Genomic DNA, 18,250 nt, shown 5'->3' on the forward strand with positions numbered 1-18,250 from the left:
AACTTTTAACTTGAGAACAGTAACAACAATAATAATAGTAACAACAACAGCAAAGAAAGGCTGCACCCATCTCTCCTCCACCTTATTCTAAGACCGCCCGCTGTGCTTGGTCTTGTTGATTCCACCCCCGCCTGCAGGCGGCGGTGCAGCGTTTCTTGGGTTGGTACCAAGCTTATTGTTTCGAACATCTCGCATAATGCGCACTTCTTGATTGGGGGGGTGGGGAGGGCGTGGGCAGGTGGTAATGTGGACGACCCAGCTTGGGCCTCTTCAGAGGCTGGTCTGGGGATTGGAGTGGGAGTGGCAGTTGATTCTGTCAATGGGCCCGGGGTCTGGGCATTTTCCCTTATTGCAGCAACTAACTCTGACATTCCCTCCCTCATGTGCCCCTGACAGTGTCTCAACTACCTGCAACATTCCCTCCCTCATGTTCGCCGACAGTGTAACAGCTGTCTGAGACATTCCCTTCCTCGTGTGCCCGGACAGTGTTCCCATTTCTCGAGAGAGTGTTGTTACTTCTCCCGACAGTCCCGCTACATCATCACCCACTGCACTGATGGTGTCCAGGAGTGATCGGGTAAGGTCTCCGCACTCATTGCCATCATTTGAACCACATCTGTTAAATCCTGCACCTCAGGAGAGCGCTGTCAAGCTCTCCTTCCCCTCCTCACCCTGGGTGTGGCTCGCTGCATCTCACTGGGACTCGCAGCCTCGGACAGTGGGGCCCTGGGTCTGCCTCGTTGCACCCCACTGGAATCCCGAGCCTCGGACTGTGAGAAACCATGGAATGTACCAAACTTGTATCACTCAGGAAAGGGCCTGGCACCTCAATGGGTATCACTTTACCTCCTCCAGTATGAATATAACAGTGGGGGCTTCATCCATCACCTCCCTCTGCCGCCGCCCCTCACCCCCAGGCTCTTGGTCTGGAAAGTGGGATTGGAAGATGTTCTCCTCTTCAGGCTCATCCGCGTTTGAATCTTCTGCATTGGCTTCAGCCTCGTCAGGGTTGGCCTCAAGTTCTGCAAAATATAACAGAACAGACAAATGGTTAGCAGCAGAGGAGGGGACAGGGTGGCATGGGTAGGCTCACACAGCGCAGGCAGCAGGCTGATTTGAAGGACCACGATGAATGATAGCACATTGCATCAACCAAAGCGTAGCTGACGGAAACATTCCCATGAACTGAAGCATGGCTAGCCCGCGCAGTACTTAACATTTAACAATGCCAGACTGTGGAATTTGCAGGACTTACCCTCTCTCTCTCTCTCAAGTGTGGGCCCAGCTTGTGCAGTGGTGGTTGCTTTTCTCCAGACAGGATCCATCAAAGCAGCGACCCTGTATTCGAAGGATGTCAGTGGATACAGATTTGCCGGGCCTCCTCCTGTTGCGTGCTTTCCCTTTTGTTCTGCATTTTTGCATGATGGTTCATTATCTCGTCGCTAGTTGTTATGTACACAATACAGTGATGTAACTGAGTACTGTAGATATGAGTAAGTGTGACCTTAGTTCCTTTATTCTAACACTAGAGTGTTGAAACAGCATGGGAGGCCTGCTTATATACAGTGCTCCCAAGGGATGCTGAGATCCCTTGTGACTCCAACAGGTACGACCTCTGGTGGCGGTATAATACTGGTTACATAGGGTTGCATAGATAACACTATCTATCTCCCTCTTAAATATATTCAGTGACTTGGCCTCCACAGCCTTCTGTGATAGAGAATTCCACAGGTTCACCACCCTCTGAGTAAAAAGATTTCTCCTCATCTCGGTCCTAAATTTCCTACCCTGTATCCTGAGACTGTGACCCCTTGTTTTGGGCTTCGCAGCCAGGGAAAACATCCTCCCTGCATCCAGTCTATCCAACCCAGTCAGAATTTTATACGTTTCAATGTGATCCCCTCTCATTCTTCTAAACTTTAGTGAATACAGGCCTAGTCGACCCAATCTCTCCTCATACAACTGTCCTGCCATCCCAGGAATCAATCTGGAGAACCTTCGCTGCACTCCCCCTATGGCAAGTAGATCCTTTCTTAGGTAAGGAGACCAAAACTGCACACAATACTTCATATGCGGTCTCACCAAGGCCCTGTATAATTGTAGCAACTGAGACTCCAGGATGGTATGTGCCTCCCTGGTGCAAGGGTCAAGGATGTCTTGGAGTGGCTGCAGGACATTTTGGAGGGGGAGGGTGAACAGCCAGTTGTCGTGGTGCATATAGGTACCAACGATATAGGTAAAAAACGGGATGAGATCCTACAAGCTGAATTTAGGGAGCTAGGAGTTAAATTAAAAAGCGGGACCTCAAGTGTTGTAATCTCAGGATTGCTACTAGTGTCACGTGCTAGTTAGAATAGAAATAGCAGGATAGCTAAGATGAATATGTGGCTTGAGGAGTGGTTCAGGAGGGAGGGATTCAAATTTCTGGGACATTGGAACCGGTTCTGGGGGAGGTGGGACCAGTACAAACCGGACGGTCTGCACCTGGGCAGGACTGGAACCAATGTCCTAGGCAGAGTGTTTGCTAGTGCTGTTCGGGAGGAGTTAAACTAATATGGCAGGGGGATGGAAACTTATGCAGGGAGACAGAAGGAAATAGAATGGGGGCAGAAGCAAAAGATAGAAAGAAGAAAAGTAAAAGTAGAGGGCAGAGAAACCTAAGGCAAAAAGCAAAAAGGGCCACATTACAGCAAAATTCTAAAGGGATAAAGTGTGTTAGAAACACAAACCTGAAGGCTCTGTGCCTCAATGCGAGGAGTATTCATAATAACATAGAAACATAGAAACATAGAACATAGGTGTAAAGTAGGCCATTCGGCCCTTCGAGCCTGCACCGCCATTCAATAAGATCATGGCTGATCATTCCCTCTGTACCCCTTCCCTGCTTTCTCTCCATACCTCTTGATCCCCTTAGCCGTAAGGGCCATATCTAACTCCCTCTTGAATATATCCAATGAACTGGCATCAACAACTCTCTGGGGCAGGGAATTCCATAGGTTAACACTCTCTGAGTGAAGAAGTTTCTCCTCATCTCAGTCCTAAATGGCCTACCCCTTATGTCCCCTGGTTCTGGACTTCCACAACATCGGCAACATTCTTCCCGCATCTAACCTGTCCAGTCCCGTCAGAATCTTATACGTTTCTCTGAGATCCCCTCTCATCCTTCTAAACTCCAGTGAATAAAGGCCTAGTTGATCCAGTCTCTCCTCATATGACAGTCCAGCCATCCCTGGAATCAATCAGGTGAACCTTCGCTGCACTCCCTCAATAGCAAGAACGTCCTTCCTCGGATTAGGAGACGAAAGCTGAACACAATATTACAGGTGAGGCCTCACTAAGGCCCTGTACTACTGCAGTAAGACTTCCCTGCTGCTATACTCAAATCCCCTAGCTATGAAGGTCAACAACCAGTTGCCTTCTTCACCGCCTGTTGTACCTGCATGCCTACTTTCAGTGACTGATGAACCATGACACCCAGGTCTCATTGCACCTTCCCTTTTCCTAATCTGCCGCCATTCAGATAATATTCTGCCTTCGTGTTTTTGCCCCCAAAGTGGATAACCTCACATTTATCCACATTATACTGTATCTGCCATGCATTTGCCCAATCACCTAACCTGTCCAAGTCACCCTGCAGCCTCTAAGCATCCTCCTCACAGCTCACATCGCCACCCAGTTTAGTGTCATCAGCAAACTTGGAGATATTACACTCAATTCCTTCATCTAAATCGTTAATGTATATTGTAAAGTGCTGGGGTCCCAGCACTGAGCCCTGCGGCACTCCACTAGTCACTGCCTGCCATTCTGAAAAAGAACCCGTTTATCCCGACTCTGTGCTTCCTGTCTGCCAACCAGTTCTCTATCCACGTCAGTACATTACCCCCAATACCATGCGCTTTGATTTTGCACACCAATCTCTTGTGCGGGACCTTGTCAAAAGCCTTTTGAAAGTCCAAATACACCACATCCACTGGTTCTCCCTTGTCCGCTCTGCTAGTTACATCCTCAAAAAGTTCCAGAAGATTCGTCAAGCATGATTTCCCTTTCATAAATCCATGCTGACTTCATCTGATCCTGTCACTGCTTTCCAAATGTGCTGCTATTTCATCTTTAATGATTGATTCCAACATTTTTCCCACTACTGATGTCAGGCTAACCGGTCTATAATTATCCGTTTTCTCTCTCCCTCATTTTTTAAAAAGTTGTGTTATATTAGCTACCCTCCAGTCCATAGGAACTGATCCAGAGTCGATAGACTGTTGGAAAATGATCAGCAATGCATCCACTATTTCTAGGGTCACTTCCTTAAGTACCCTGGGATGCAGACTATCAGGCCCCAGGGATTTACCGGCCTTCAATCCCATCAATTTCCCTAACACAATTTCCTGCCTAATAAGGATATTCTTCAATTCCTCCTTCTCACTAGACCCACTGTCCCCTAGTACATTCGGAAGGTTATTTGTGTCTTCCTTCGTGAAGACAGAACCGAAGTATTTGTTCAATTGGTCTGCCATTTCTTTGTTCCCCATTATAAATTCACCTGAATCCGACTGCAAGGGACCTACGTTTGGTGGACGAATTAACTGCGCAGGCAGCTATTAACGAATATGATGTAATTGGGATTACAGAGACATGGCTCCAGGGTGACCAAGGCTGGGAACTCAACATCCAGGGGTATTCAACATTCAGGAAGGATAGACAGAAAGGAAAAGGAGGTGGGGTAGCGTTGCTGGTTAAAGAGGAAATTAACGCAATTGTAAGGAAGGACATTAGCTTGGATGATGTGGAATCTGTATGGGTAGAGCTGCGGAATACGAAAGGGCAGACAACGATAGTGGGAGTTGTGTACAGACCACCAAACAGTAGTAGTGAGGTTGGGGACAGCATCAAACAAGAAATTAGGGATGCGTGCAATAAAGGTACAGCAGTTATCATGGGCGACTTTAAGCTACATTCCGATTGGGCTAACCAAACTGGTAGCAATATGGTGGAGTAGGATTTCCTGGAGTGTATTCGGGATGGTTTTCTCGACCAATATGTCGAGGAACCAACTAGAGGGCTAGCCATTCTAGACTGGGTGATGTATAATGAGAAAGGACTAATTAGCAGTCTTGTTGTGCGAGGCCCCTTGAGAAAGAGTGGCCGTAATATGGTAGAATTCTTCATTAAGATGGAGAGTGACACCGTTAATTCAGAGACTAGGGTCCTGAACTTAAGGAAAGTAACTACGATGGTACGAGACATGAATTGGCTAGAATAGACTGGTGAATGAACTTAAAGGGTTGATGGTGGATAGGCAATGGCAGACATTTAAATAGCACGTGGATGAACTTCAACAATTGTACATCTCTGTCTGGAGTAAAAATAAAACGCAGAAGGTTGCTCAACTGTGACTAACAAGGCAAATTAGGGACAGTGTTAAATCCAAGGAAGAGGCATATAAATAGGCCAGAAAAAGCAGCAAATCTGAGGGGGGGGGGCGAGAAATTTTGAATCAAGCAGAGGAGGGCAAAGTGTTTAATTAGGAGGGGGAAATAGAGTATGAGAGGAAGCTTGCTGGGAACATAAAACCTGACTGCAAAAGCTTCTATAGATATGTGAAAAAAAAAGATTAGTGAAAATCAACGTAGGTCATTTGCAGTCAGAATCAGGTGAATTTATAATGGAGAACAAAGAAATGGCAGACCAATTGAACAAGTACTTTGGATCTGTCTTCACTAAGGAAGACACAAATAACCTTCCGGAAATACTAGGGGTTCAAGGGTCTAGCGAAGAGGAGGAACTGAAGGAAATCCTTATTAGTCAAGAAATTCTGTTAGGGAAATTGATGGGATTGAAAGTCGATAAATCCCCAGGGCCTGATAGGCTGCATCCCAGAGTATTTCAGGAAGTGGCACTAGAAATAGCGATGCATTAGTGATCATTTTTCAACATTCTATTGACTCTGGATCAGTTCCTATGGACTGGAGGGTAGCTAATGTAACACCACTTTTTAAAAAAGGAGGGAGAGAGAAAACAGAATTATGGACCGGTTAGCCTGACATCGGTGGTGGGGAAAATGTTGGAATCAATTATTTAAGATGAAATAGCAGCGCATTTGGAAAGCAGTGAAAGGATCGGTCCTAGTCAGCATGGATTTATGAAAGGGAAATAATGTTTGACAAAACTCCTAGAATTTTTTGAGGATGTAACTAGTAGAGTGGACAAGGGAGAACCAGTGGATGTGGTGTATTTAGACTTTCAAAAGGCTTTTGACAAGGTCCCACAAAAGAGATTCGTGTGCAAAATTAAAGCACATGGTATTGGGGGTAATGTACTGACGTGGATAGAGAACTGGTTGGCAGACAGGAAGCAAAGAGTCGGGATAAACGGGTCCTTTTCAGAATGGCAGGCAGTGACCAGTGGGATGCCGCAGGGTTTAGTGCTGGGACCCCAGCTATTTACAATATACATTAATGATTTAGATGAAGAAATTGAGTGTAATATCGGCAAGTTTGCAGATGACACTAAACTGGGTGGTGGTGTGAGCTGTGAGGAGGATGCTTAGAGGCTGCAGGGTGACTTGGACAGGTTAGGTGAATGGGCAAATGCATGGCAGATGCAGTATAATGTGGATAAATGTGAGGTTATCCACTTTGGTGGCAAAAACAGGAAGACAGAATATTATCTGAATGGTGACAGATTAGGAAAAGGGGAGGTGTAACGAGACCTGGGTGTCATGATACATCAGTCATTGAAGTTTGGCATGCAATTACAGCAGGCGGTGAAGAAGGCAAATGGTATGTTGGCCTTCATAACTAGAGGATTTAAGTATAGGAGCAGGGAGGTCTTACTGCAGTAGTATAGGGCCTTGGTGAGGCCTCACCTGGAATATTGTGTTCAGTTTTGGTCTCCTAATCTGAGGAAGGACATTCTTGCTATTGAGGGAGTACAGCGAAGGTTCACCAGATTGATTCCCGGGATGGCAGGCCTGACATATGAGGAGAGACTGGGTCGACTGGGCCTGTACCCACTGGAGTTTAATAGAATGAGAGGGGATCTCATAGAAACATTTAAAATTCTGATGGGATTGGACAGGTTAGATGCAGGAAGAATGTTCCCGATGTTGGGGAAGTCCAGAACCAGGGGTCACAGTCTAAGAATAAGAGGTAAGCCATTTAGGACCGAGATGAGGAGAAACTTCTTCACTCAGAGAGTGGTTAACCTGTGGAATTCTCTCCCGCAGAAATTTGTTGAGGCCATTTCGCTAGATATATTGAAAAGGGAGTTAGATATGGCCCTTAAGGCCAAAGAGATCAAGGGTTATGGAGAGAAAGCAGGAAAGGGGTACTGAGGTTAAATGATCAGCTATGATCTTATTGATGGCGGTGCAGGCTCGAAGGGCCAAATGGCCTGCTCCTGCACCTAATTTCTATGTTTCTATGTTTCTGCCAAACGAAGGGCGATTCTCCTCACCGTTTGCGGGGCACCAACGTATGGCCTCATGAAAAATCTGCTTGCTCCAACGAAACCCACAGAGAAATCATACAATGATTTGTGCACACTGGTCCGGGAGCATCTGAACTGGAAGGAAGGCGTTCCGATGGTGAGGTACCGGTTCTACACGTACACAAGGTCTGAAGGCCAGGAAGTGGCGAGCTATGTTGCCGAGCTAAGACGCCTTGCAGGACATTGCGAATTTGAAGGACATTTGGAGCACATGCTCAGGGACTTCTTCGTACTTGGCATTGGGCATGAAGTGATACTTCACGAACTTTTGACTGTAGAGACCCCAAACTTGAGTAAAGCCATAGCGATAGCCCTGGCGTTCATTGCCACCAGTGACCATACCAAGCAAATCTCTCAGCACACGAGTGCTGCTGCAAGTACTATGAACAAAGTAATATTGTTTTCGAATCGCAACGTACAGGGCAGGCCTCACATACCTGCAGCTGCGCGTCCGCAGATGTCTCAGGGTCCACCATCAAGGGTGATGAATGCTAGGCCATTAACACCTTGCTGGCGCTGCGGGGGTGATTATCGCTTCCATTCATGCCCTTCAAAGGGTACGTTTCCAAGGGCTGTGGAACAATGGGACATCTCCAACATATGTGCAGGCGAGCTGCAAACTCTGCTAATCCTGCAAACCACCATGTTGCAGAGGAGGACAGATCCATGGCAGATCACGACAAACCAGAGACTCAGACCAAGGAGGCAGAGGTATATGAGGTGCACACATTTACCACAAAGTGTCCCCCGAAAATGCTGAAGGTTGAAGTAAATGGACTCCGGTGTCAATGGAGCCGGACACAGGCACGAGCCAGTCCATAATGAGCAAAAAGACTTTCGATAAATTGTGGTGTAACAAAGCCTCAAGGCCAGTCCTGACTCCCATTCGCACTAAACTGAGAACTTACACAAAGGAACGGATTCCCGTAATCAGCAGTGCTACTGTAACGGTCTCCTACAATGGAGCGGTGCACAAGTTACCACTCTGGGTGGTACCGGGTGATGGTCCCACGCTGCTCAGCAGGAGCTTGCTGGGAAAGATACATTGGAACTGGGACGATGTCCAAGCACTCTCGCCCGTCGATGACACTTCGTGTGTCCAGGTCTTAAAAAATTTCCCCTCGCTGTTCAAACTAGGCATCGGGAAGTTCCAAGGAGCAAAAGTGCAGATCCAACTAATTCCGGGGGTGCGACCCATCCATCCATCACAAGGCTCGAGCAGTATCGTACATGATGAGTGAGATGGTGGAGATTGAGCTAGACCAGCTGTAACGAGAGGACATCATTTCGCCGATCGAATTCAATGACTGAGCCAGTCCGATTGTTCCAGTCCTCAAGGGAGACAGCACTGTCAGAATCTGTGCTGATTACAAAGTAACTATCAGTCATTTCTCCCTGCAGGATCAATACCCACTACCAAAGGCAGACGACCTTTTTGCGACACTGGCAAGAGGAAAGACGTTCACGAAGCTGGACTTGATCTCGGCCTACATGACGCAGGAGCTGGAGGAATCGTCGAAGGGCCTCACCTGCATCAACACGCACAAAGGTCTCTTCATTTACAACAGATGCCCGTTTGGGATCCGATCAGTGGCGGCGATATTCCAGAGAAACATGGAAAGCTTACTGAAGTTGGTCCTGCACACCGTGGTCTTCCAGGACGACATCTTGGTTACAGGTCAGGACACAGTCGAGCATCTGCAGAACTTGGAGGAGGCTCTTAGTTGGCTCAACTGCGTGGGGCTCAGGTTAAAATGATCGAAGTGCGATTTCCTGGTGCCTGAAGTGGAGTTCCTGGGGAGAAGAATCGCGGCAGATGGCATCAGGCCCACCGATTCGAAGACAGAGGCAATCGAGAATGCACCGAGGCCACAGAACGTGATGGAGCTACGGTCGTTTCTAGGACTTCTGAACTACTTTGGTAACTTCTTACCGGGTCTCAGCACAATATTAGAACCACTGCATGCTTTACTGTGTAAAGGAGACGAATGGGTATGGGGTAAAAGCCAAGAAAATGCCTATGTAAAAGCTAGAAAACTGTTATGCTCAAACAAATTGCTTGTGTTGTATGATCCATGTAAGTGTTTGGTACTAGCATGTGATACGTCGTCATACGTTGTCGGGTGTGTATTGCAACAAGCTAATGAATCTGGGAAATTGCAACCGGTTGCTTATGCATCCAGAAGTCTGTTTAAGGCTGAGAGGGCCTACAGCATGATTGAAAAAGAAGCATTAGCGTGTGTTTATGGAGTAAAGAAAATACATCAATATCTGTTTGGGCTCAAATTTGAATTGGAAACTGACCATAAGCCACTGATATCCCTCTTTTCTGAAAGTAAGGGGATAAATACAAAGGCATCGGCCCGCATCCAGAGATGGGCGCTCACGTTGTCCGCATACAACTTCGCCATCCGCCACAGGCCAGGCACAGAAAACTGTGCCACTGCTCTCAGTAGGCTGCCATTGCCCACCATGGGGGTGGAAATGGCACAGCCCACAGATTTAGTCGTCGAAAGTGAGCAATCACCCATTACCACCCGACAGATTAGAACCTGGACAAGCCAGGACTCCTTACTGTCCTTAGTAAAAAAACTGTGTGCTTCACGAGAGCTGGTCCAGTGTCCCATTAGAAATGCAGGAAGAGATAAAGCCGTACCAGTGGCGCAGAGATGAAATGTCTATACAGGCAGACTGCCTTCTGTGGTGTAATCGGGTAATGGTGCCAAAATGGGCAGGGACACTTTTATTAGTGATCTCCACAGTATTCACCCAGGCATTGTAATGATGAAAGCGATAGCCAGATCCCACGTGTGGTGGCCCGGTATCGATGCGGACTTAGAGTCCTGCGTGCACAAATGTAACACATGTTCACAGTTAAGCAATGCACCCAGGGAGGCGCCACTAAGTTTATGATCTTGGCCCTCCAAACTGTGGTCTAGGGTCCATGTCGACTATGCAGACCCGTTCTTGGGTAAAATATTCCTAGTGGTTGTAGATGCGTACTCCAACTGGATTGAATGTGAGATAATGTCGGCAAGCACATCCGCTGCCACCACTGAAAGCCTGCAGGCCATGTTTGCCATGCATGGCCTGCCTGATGTCCTTGTGAGCGACAACAGTGTTTCACCAGTGCCGAGTTCAAAAAGTTCATGACCCGCAATGGGATCAAACATGTTACATCTGCCCCGTTCAAACCAGCATGTAATGGTCAGGCAGAGAGAGCAGTGCAAGCAATCAAGCAGAGCTTGAGAAGGATAACTGAAGGCTCATTGCAGACTCGCCTATCCCGAATCCTGCTTAGTTACCGTACGAGACCCCACTCGCTCACTGGGATTCCACCCGCTGAACTGCTCATGAAACGGGCACTTAAGACTAGGCTCTCGTTAGTCCACCTTGATCTACACGAAACAGGTAGAGAGCAGGCGGCTTCAACAAAGTACATATCATGATAGCGCAAATGTGTCACGCAAAATTGAAATTAATGATCCTGTATTTGTGTTGAACTATGGGCAAGGTCCCAACTGGCTTCCCGGCACTGTTGTGGCCAAAGAGGGGAATAGGGTGTTTCGGGTCAAACTTTCAAATGGACTTATCTACAGGAAACACTTGGACCAAACCAAACTCAGATTCACGGACTATCCAGAGTAACCCACATTAGACCCTCCCTTTTTTGACCTCCCAACACACACACCAGTGGCAACTGACACAGCGGTTGACCACGAAGCAGAACCCATCACCAACAGCAGCCCAGCAGGACTCACCAAACCAGGCAGCCCAGCAAGGTCAGCTGCACAGCAGCCCAGCGAGGCCCCAACAAACGACTCACCAAAACCAGCAGTTGTACCGAGACGATCAACCAGGGAAAAAATGGCCCCAGATCGACTCACCTTGTAAATAGTTACACTATTGACTTTGTGGGGGGGTGGGGGGGGGGGAGGGGCGCGAAGTGTTGTGATATATGTAAACCTGTAAATACCTTGTGTAACCACCAGAGGGCTCATCCCCTGGAGTCCCAAGGGGTCCCACAATCCCTTGGGAACACTTGTACTTAAGGAGGCCTCACAGGCTGGCGAGGCTCTCTGGAGACCTGCAATAAAAGACTAAGATCACACTTTACTTGGAGCTCACAGTATCTGGTCAGACTCTTTATTCATACATAACATCAGCCATGATCATATTGAATGGCGGTGCAGACGCGAAGGGCCGAATGGCCTACTTCTGCTCCTATTTTCTATGTTTCTACAATTATATAAAAAGGAAGAGCGTAGCTAAAGTAAATGTTGGTCTCTTAGAGGATGGGCCTGGGGAATTAATAATGGGAAACAAGGAAATGGCAGAGAAGTTGAACAAATATTTTGTCAATGTCTTCACAGTAAATGACACTAAAAGTATCCCAATTATTGTAGAAAATCAGGAGGCAAAAGGGAGGGAGAAAATTAAAATAATCATTATCACTAGAGAAAAAGTACTATGCAAACTAATGGGATTAAAGGCTGACAAATTCCCTGCAACTGATAACCTGCATCAGACGGTCTTAAAAGAAATGGCTGCAGAGATAGTGGATGTATTGTTTGTAATCTTCCAAAATTCCCTAGATTCTGGAAAGGTCCCAGTGGATTGGAAAACCGCAAATGTATTGCCACTATTCAAGAAAGGAGGGAGACAGGAAGCAGGAAACTATAGGCTAGTTAGCCCAACATCTGTCATTGGGAAAATGCTTGAGTCCATTATTAAGGAAGTAGTAGCAGGACATTTATAAAATCATAATACAATCAAGCAACATGGTTTTATGAAAGGGAAATTGTGTTTGACAAATTTATTAGAGTTCTTTGAGAATGTAACGAGCAGGCTGGATAAAACGGAACCAGTAGATGTAATGGATATCCAAAAAGCATTCGATAAGGTGCCACATAAATGGTTACTACACAAGATAAGAGCTCATGGTGTTGGGGGTAATATATTAGCATGGATAGAGGATTGGCTAAAGAACAGAACACAGAGAGTCAGGATAAATGGGTCATTTTCAGGTTGGCAAACTGTAACAAGTGGGATGCCACAGAGATCAGTGCTGAGGCCTCAACTATTTACAATCTATATTAATGACTTGGAGGAAGGGACCAAGTGTATTGTAGCCAAATTTGCTGACGCTACAAAGATAGGTGGGAAAGCAAGTTGTGAGGAGGACACAAAGAGTCTGCAAAAGGATATAGATAGGCTAAGTGAGAGGGCAGAAATTTGGCAGATGGAGTATAATGTGGGACAATGGGAGTTATTCAGTTTGGTAGGAAGAATAGAAAAGCAAAATATTATTTAAATGGAGAGAGACGATAGAAAGCTGCAGTACAGAGGGATCTGGGTGTCCTCGTATATGAAGCACAAAAAGTTAGCATGCAGGTACAACAACTAATTAGGAATGTAAATGGAATGTTGGCCTTTATTGCAAGGGGATAGAGTATAAAAGTAGGGAAGTCTTGCAAAATGACACAGGGCATTGGTGAGACCACACCTAGATTCAGTAGGGAGGAGAATAAAGCTGGAATTAGAAAGCATAATCAGGAAAGTGAGTTTGGAGAGGAAACAAGCAGGAAAAAGGGTAAAAAAACAAACTTAAAGGCACTTTGTCTAAATGCACGTAGCATTTGTAACTAGATCGATGAGTTGACGGCGCAAATTGAGACAAATGGGTATGATCTGATATCCATTACAGAGACATGGTTGCAAGGTGACCAGGACTGGGAATTAAATATTCAGGGGTACTTAACCATCCAGAAGGACAGACAGAAAGGAAAAGGAGGTGGGGTAGCTCTATCGATAAAGGATGGAATCACTGCAATAGTAAGAAACGATATTGGCTCAAATGATAAGGGTGTTGAAACAGTTTGAGCGGAGATAAGGAATAATAAGGGGAAAAAGTCACTGGTGGGCATAGTCTATAGGCCCCCTAACCGTAGCAACTCTGTTGGTCGGAGCATAAGCCAGGAAATAGTGGGGGCTTGTAAAAAGGGAACAGCAATAATCATGGATGATTTTAACCTCCATATTGATTGGACAAAGCAAATTGGTCAGGGTAGCCTTGAGGAGGAGTTCATAGAGCGCATAAGGGACGGGTTCCTTGAGTAGTACGTAATGGAACCAACCAGGGGGCAGGCTATCTTGGATCTAGTCCTGTGTAATGAGACAGGATTAATAAACAATCTCCTAGTAAACGATCCCCTTGGAATGAGTGATCATAGCATGTTTGAATTTCAAATTCAGATTAAGGGTGAGAAAGTTGGATCTCTAACCAGTGTACTAAGCTTAAATAAAGGAGATTATGAAGGTATGACGGCAGAGTTGGGTAAAGCGGACTGGGAAAATAGATTAAAGTGTAGGACGGTTGATGGACAGTGGTGTACATTTAAGGAGATATTTCACAACTCTCAAGAAAAATATATTCCAATGAGGAGGAAAGGGTGTAAGAGAAAAGATAGCCATCCGTGGCTAACTAAAGAAATAAAGGATGGTATCCAATTTAAAAACAAGCGCATACAAAGTGGCCAAAACTAGTGGGAAGCTTTTAAAAGCCAGCAAAGAATGACTAAAAAAATGATTAAGAAAGGAAAGATAGACTATGAAAGTAAACTAGCATGAAATATAAAAACAGATAGCAAGAGTTTCTATAGGTATATAAAAAGGAAAAGGGTGGCTAAAGTAAATGTTGGTCTCTTAGAGGACGAGACCGGGGAATTTGTAATGGGGAACATGGAGATGGCAGAAACTGTGAATAAATATTTTGCATCAGTCTTTACGGTAGAGGACACTAACAATATTCCGACAGTGGATAGTCTAGGGGCTATAGGGGGGGACGCACTTAACATAATCACTAAGGAGGTAGTACTCAGTAAGATAATGGGACTAAAGGCAGATAAATCCCCTGGACCTGATGGCTTGCATCCTAGGGTCTTAAGAGAAGTAACGGCAGGGATTGTGGATGCATTGGTTGTAATTTACCAAAATTCCCTGGATTCTGGGGAGGTCCCAGCAGATTGGAAAATTGCAAATGTAACGCCCCTATTTAAAAAAGTAGGCAGACAAAAACAGGAAACTTTAGACCAGTTAGCCTAACATCTGTGGTTGGGAAAATGTTGGAATCCATTATTAAAGAAGCAGTAGCAGGACATTTGGAAAAACAAAATTCGCTCAGGCAGAGTCAGCATGGATTTATGAAGGGGAAGTCACGTTTGACAAATTTGCTGGAGTTCTTTGAGGATGTAACAAACAGGGTGGATAAAGGGGAACCAGTGGATGTGGTGTATTTGGACTTCCAGTAGGCATTTGACAAGGTGCCACATAAATGGTACTGCACAAGATAAAAGTTCACGAGGTTGGGGGTAATATATTAGCATGGGTAGAGGATTGGCTAACTAACAGAAAACAGAGAGTTGGGATAAATGGTTCAGTCTCTGGTTGGCAACTAGTAACTAGTGGGGTGCCACAGGGATCATTGCTGGGATCCCAACTCTTTACAATCTATATTAATGAGCTGGAAGAAGGGACTGAGTGTAACGTAGCCAGGTTTGCTGATGATACAAAGATGGGAGGAAAAGCAATGTGTGAGGAGGACATAACATTTTTTAAAAAGGACATAGACAGTCTAAGTGAGTGGGCAACAATTTGGCAGATGGAGTATAATGTTGGAAAGTGTGAGGTCACTTTGGCAGAAAAAAAATCAAAGAGCAAGTTATTATTTAAATGGAGAAAGATTGCAAAGTGCTGCAGTACAGCGGGACCTGGGGGTATTTGTGCATGATTAGTATGCAGGTACAGCAAGTGATCAGAAAGGCTAATAGTATCTTGGCCTTTAGCGCAAAGGGGATGGAGTGTAAAAGCAGGGAAGTCTTGCTACAGCTATACAAGGCATTGGTGAGGACACATCTGGAGTACTGCGTGCAGTTTTTGTTTCCATATTTACGAAAGGATATACTTGTTTTGGAGGCAGTTCAGAGAATGTTCACTAGGTTGATTCCAGGGATGAGGGGGTTGACCTATGAGGAAAGGTTGAGTAGGTTGGGCCTTACTCATTGGAATTCAGAAGAATGAGAGGTGATCTTATCGAAACGTATAAGATTATGAGGGGGCTTGACAAGGTGGATGCAGAGAGGATGTTTCCACTGATGGGGGAGACTAGAACTAGAGGACATGATCTTAGAATAAGGGGCCACCCATTTAAAACAGAGACGAGGAGAAATTTCTTCTCGCAGAGAGTTGTAAATCTGTGGAATTCACTGCCTCAAAGGGCCGTGGAAGCTGGGACATTGAATAAATTTAAGACAGAAATAGACAGTTTATTAAACAATAAGGGTATAAGGGGTTTTGGGGAGCGGGCAGGGAAGTGGAGCTGAGTCCATGATCAGATCAGCCATGATCTTATTGAATGGCGGAGCAGGCTCGAGGGGCCGTATGGCCCACTCCTGTTCCTATTTCTTATGTTCTTATGTACTGCGTACAGTTTTGGTCTCCTTATTTAAGGAGGGATATATTTGCATTGGAGGCAGTTCAGAGATGGGTTGAAGGGGTTGTCTTATGAGGAAAGGTTGAGCAGGTTGGGCCTGTACTCATTGAAGTTTAGAAGAATGAGAGGTGATCTTATTGAAACATATAAGATTCGGAGGGGGCTTGACAGGGTAGATGCCGAGAGGATATTTCCCCTCATAGGGGAATCTAGAACAGGGGACGTAGTTTCAGAATAAGGGGTCGTCCATTTAAGACTGAGATGAGGAGGAATTTCTTCTCTCAGAGGGTTGTGAATCTTCGGAATTCTCTACTGAGAGAGCTGGGGAAGCTGAGTCATTGAATATATTCAAGGCTGAGATAGACAGATTCTTGAACTATAGAGAACAGGCAGGTAAGTGGAGTTGAGGCCAATATCAGATCAACCATGATCTTATTGAAAGGCGGAGCAGGCTCGAGGGGCCATATGGCTTACTCCTGCTTCTATTTCTTATGTTCTTAATATACTTTTAAGTACCATCCTCCTGACCCCGCATTCTCCAGCTGCATCAGTGCTGGAGAGCATTAGCAAGCAAGATCTCAGCATAATTGCTGGGTATGGCCAATGTAATTTTTCAGCCTTACATGTTAATATGTTAGCCATTTCTATGTGAACAAATGTCATCAACAAACATACACAACACCCTATATGTGACAGGACTGAGCTAGCATGGCAAAAAGTGATATTAATTTCTATCACTGCAAAAGCAAACAAATATCACTTACTCCTCCCAGTCTGAATCGGACATGAACTCCAGCAGCACTGTCCAGTAAATCTGCCTGTGAAGATGTAGCAGTAATGGATTTAGATTGCACCATGTTAACTTTCTAGAATTCTCATTTGTTTGTTGTTTTAAATGTAACTGTAAAACAGAGTCACAAGTCAATACTATGGCAGACTCAAGAAAATCATTAAAAAATTGTCAATATGCAGACATTGTACCTGCATTTTTCTTCTTGCTGTAAATGCAAAGTAAAGTCACCACTACTTTGTTCTAATCTCAGAAGAGCACACCCCTGCTGCACCATCAGCTAGGCAATTTTGTGACAATTAAAGCCATATTTGGGTAGTTTTGTGCTGTGGGCCCATGGCACTAGGCATTAGATTGAGATTGCCCAATCCCATTTCAGATAGAACCCTTACAGCTACCAGAAGGAGGAAATTTTCATCTGTTCAGTTTGGGCTAATTTGAATCCTTTTCCTGAGTTGTAGTTTCAAATGACATCTGCTGTCCGTCAAATCTTCAAAATACAGTGCAACAAATGCAAATTGTGATCATATTTTATTTATGTATAAAATACACAGGAACCCTAAATACCCAAAAAGAAGAGAGGTAGGGAACACTAAATGTAAACTTAGTAGAGAAACTTCTGTTGGTATTTGTGAGTAGGATAATGTCTTCCCATTTCTCCCATCCTCTCTTAACCATTGAGGGGAAGGAATGCTTAAACCCAAGAAAGACAATAATATTGCAATAGTAACAATATTAATAATAATATAACAATAATATTAGAATTGAAATTCCAAAATTATACTGAAAGTGACTTGAGCTAGATGAAGAAGAGTAAAACAAAAACAAAAGAATGCAGGTGCTGGAAATTATAAACATAAACAGAAAATGCTGGAAAAGCTCAGCAAGTCAAGCAGCATCTGTAAAGAAAGTAAGAATGTTAATGTTTCAGGCATAGCCCTGGAAGATATTACAGACGTATGTGGTCTCCCCCCACCCCTTTCTCTTGCTCTGTTCCTTCTTATAGGCTGTTCATCTGTAATGGACCAGAATTTACTGTAAAAATAACGGCAAGGCTAACGGCGCTCACTGTTATTTATGTGCAAATTGGGCAGCAACTTCAGGCAACAGCAGATGTGAACTTAAATGTGAAAATCTGGAACTCGCTGTCCAAGATGTTCTGCTCCTTCGTAAACTGCGTGAAAACAGCATCTCGCTGACTGGCTACCCTTCCAAATGTATTGAACGGCATGAAGTTTCTGTTATTTGCATAATAGATACAGACTAAACTTGCCACAGAAAGTTAGGGCTTGTCCATTTCAGTCTAAATATCCTTTTTAACAGCGTCATAAGTCTTAATTACTGCCAAACAACTTCTCTGGCACTGAAAATTATCTGCTACAACTGCTACAAGCTTATTCCTTCGATATTTTAAAAAACTTTTTCTGTCTCTTTTTTTCTTTCTCTCTTATTCCAATATTTCTTTCCAACACTTTATTTCA

The 18,250-nt window shown here is 44.9% G+C and overlaps 1 protein-coding gene across 1 annotated transcript in view; it reads right to left on the reverse strand.

Annotated features, from left to right (window-relative positions):
* c10h11orf65 (chromosome 10 C11orf65 homolog) overlaps positions 1-18,250 on the reverse strand; it is a 149,229-nt gene that overhangs the window by 42,532 nt on the left and 88,447 nt on the right. Inside the window, exon 5 of the mRNA XM_070891520.1 lies at positions 16,744-16,797. Within this exon, the coding sequence (XP_070747621.1) occupies positions 16,744-16,797 (54 nt within the window). The remainder of the gene's footprint in view (positions 1-16,743; positions 16,798-18,250) is intronic.

This window comes from Pristiophorus japonicus, chromosome 10 (genome assembly GCF_044704955.1).
Source record: "Pristiophorus japonicus isolate sPriJap1 chromosome 10, sPriJap1.hap1, whole genome shotgun sequence".
Lineage (NCBI taxonomy): Eukaryota > Metazoa > Chordata > Chondrichthyes > Pristiophoridae > Pristiophorus > Pristiophorus japonicus.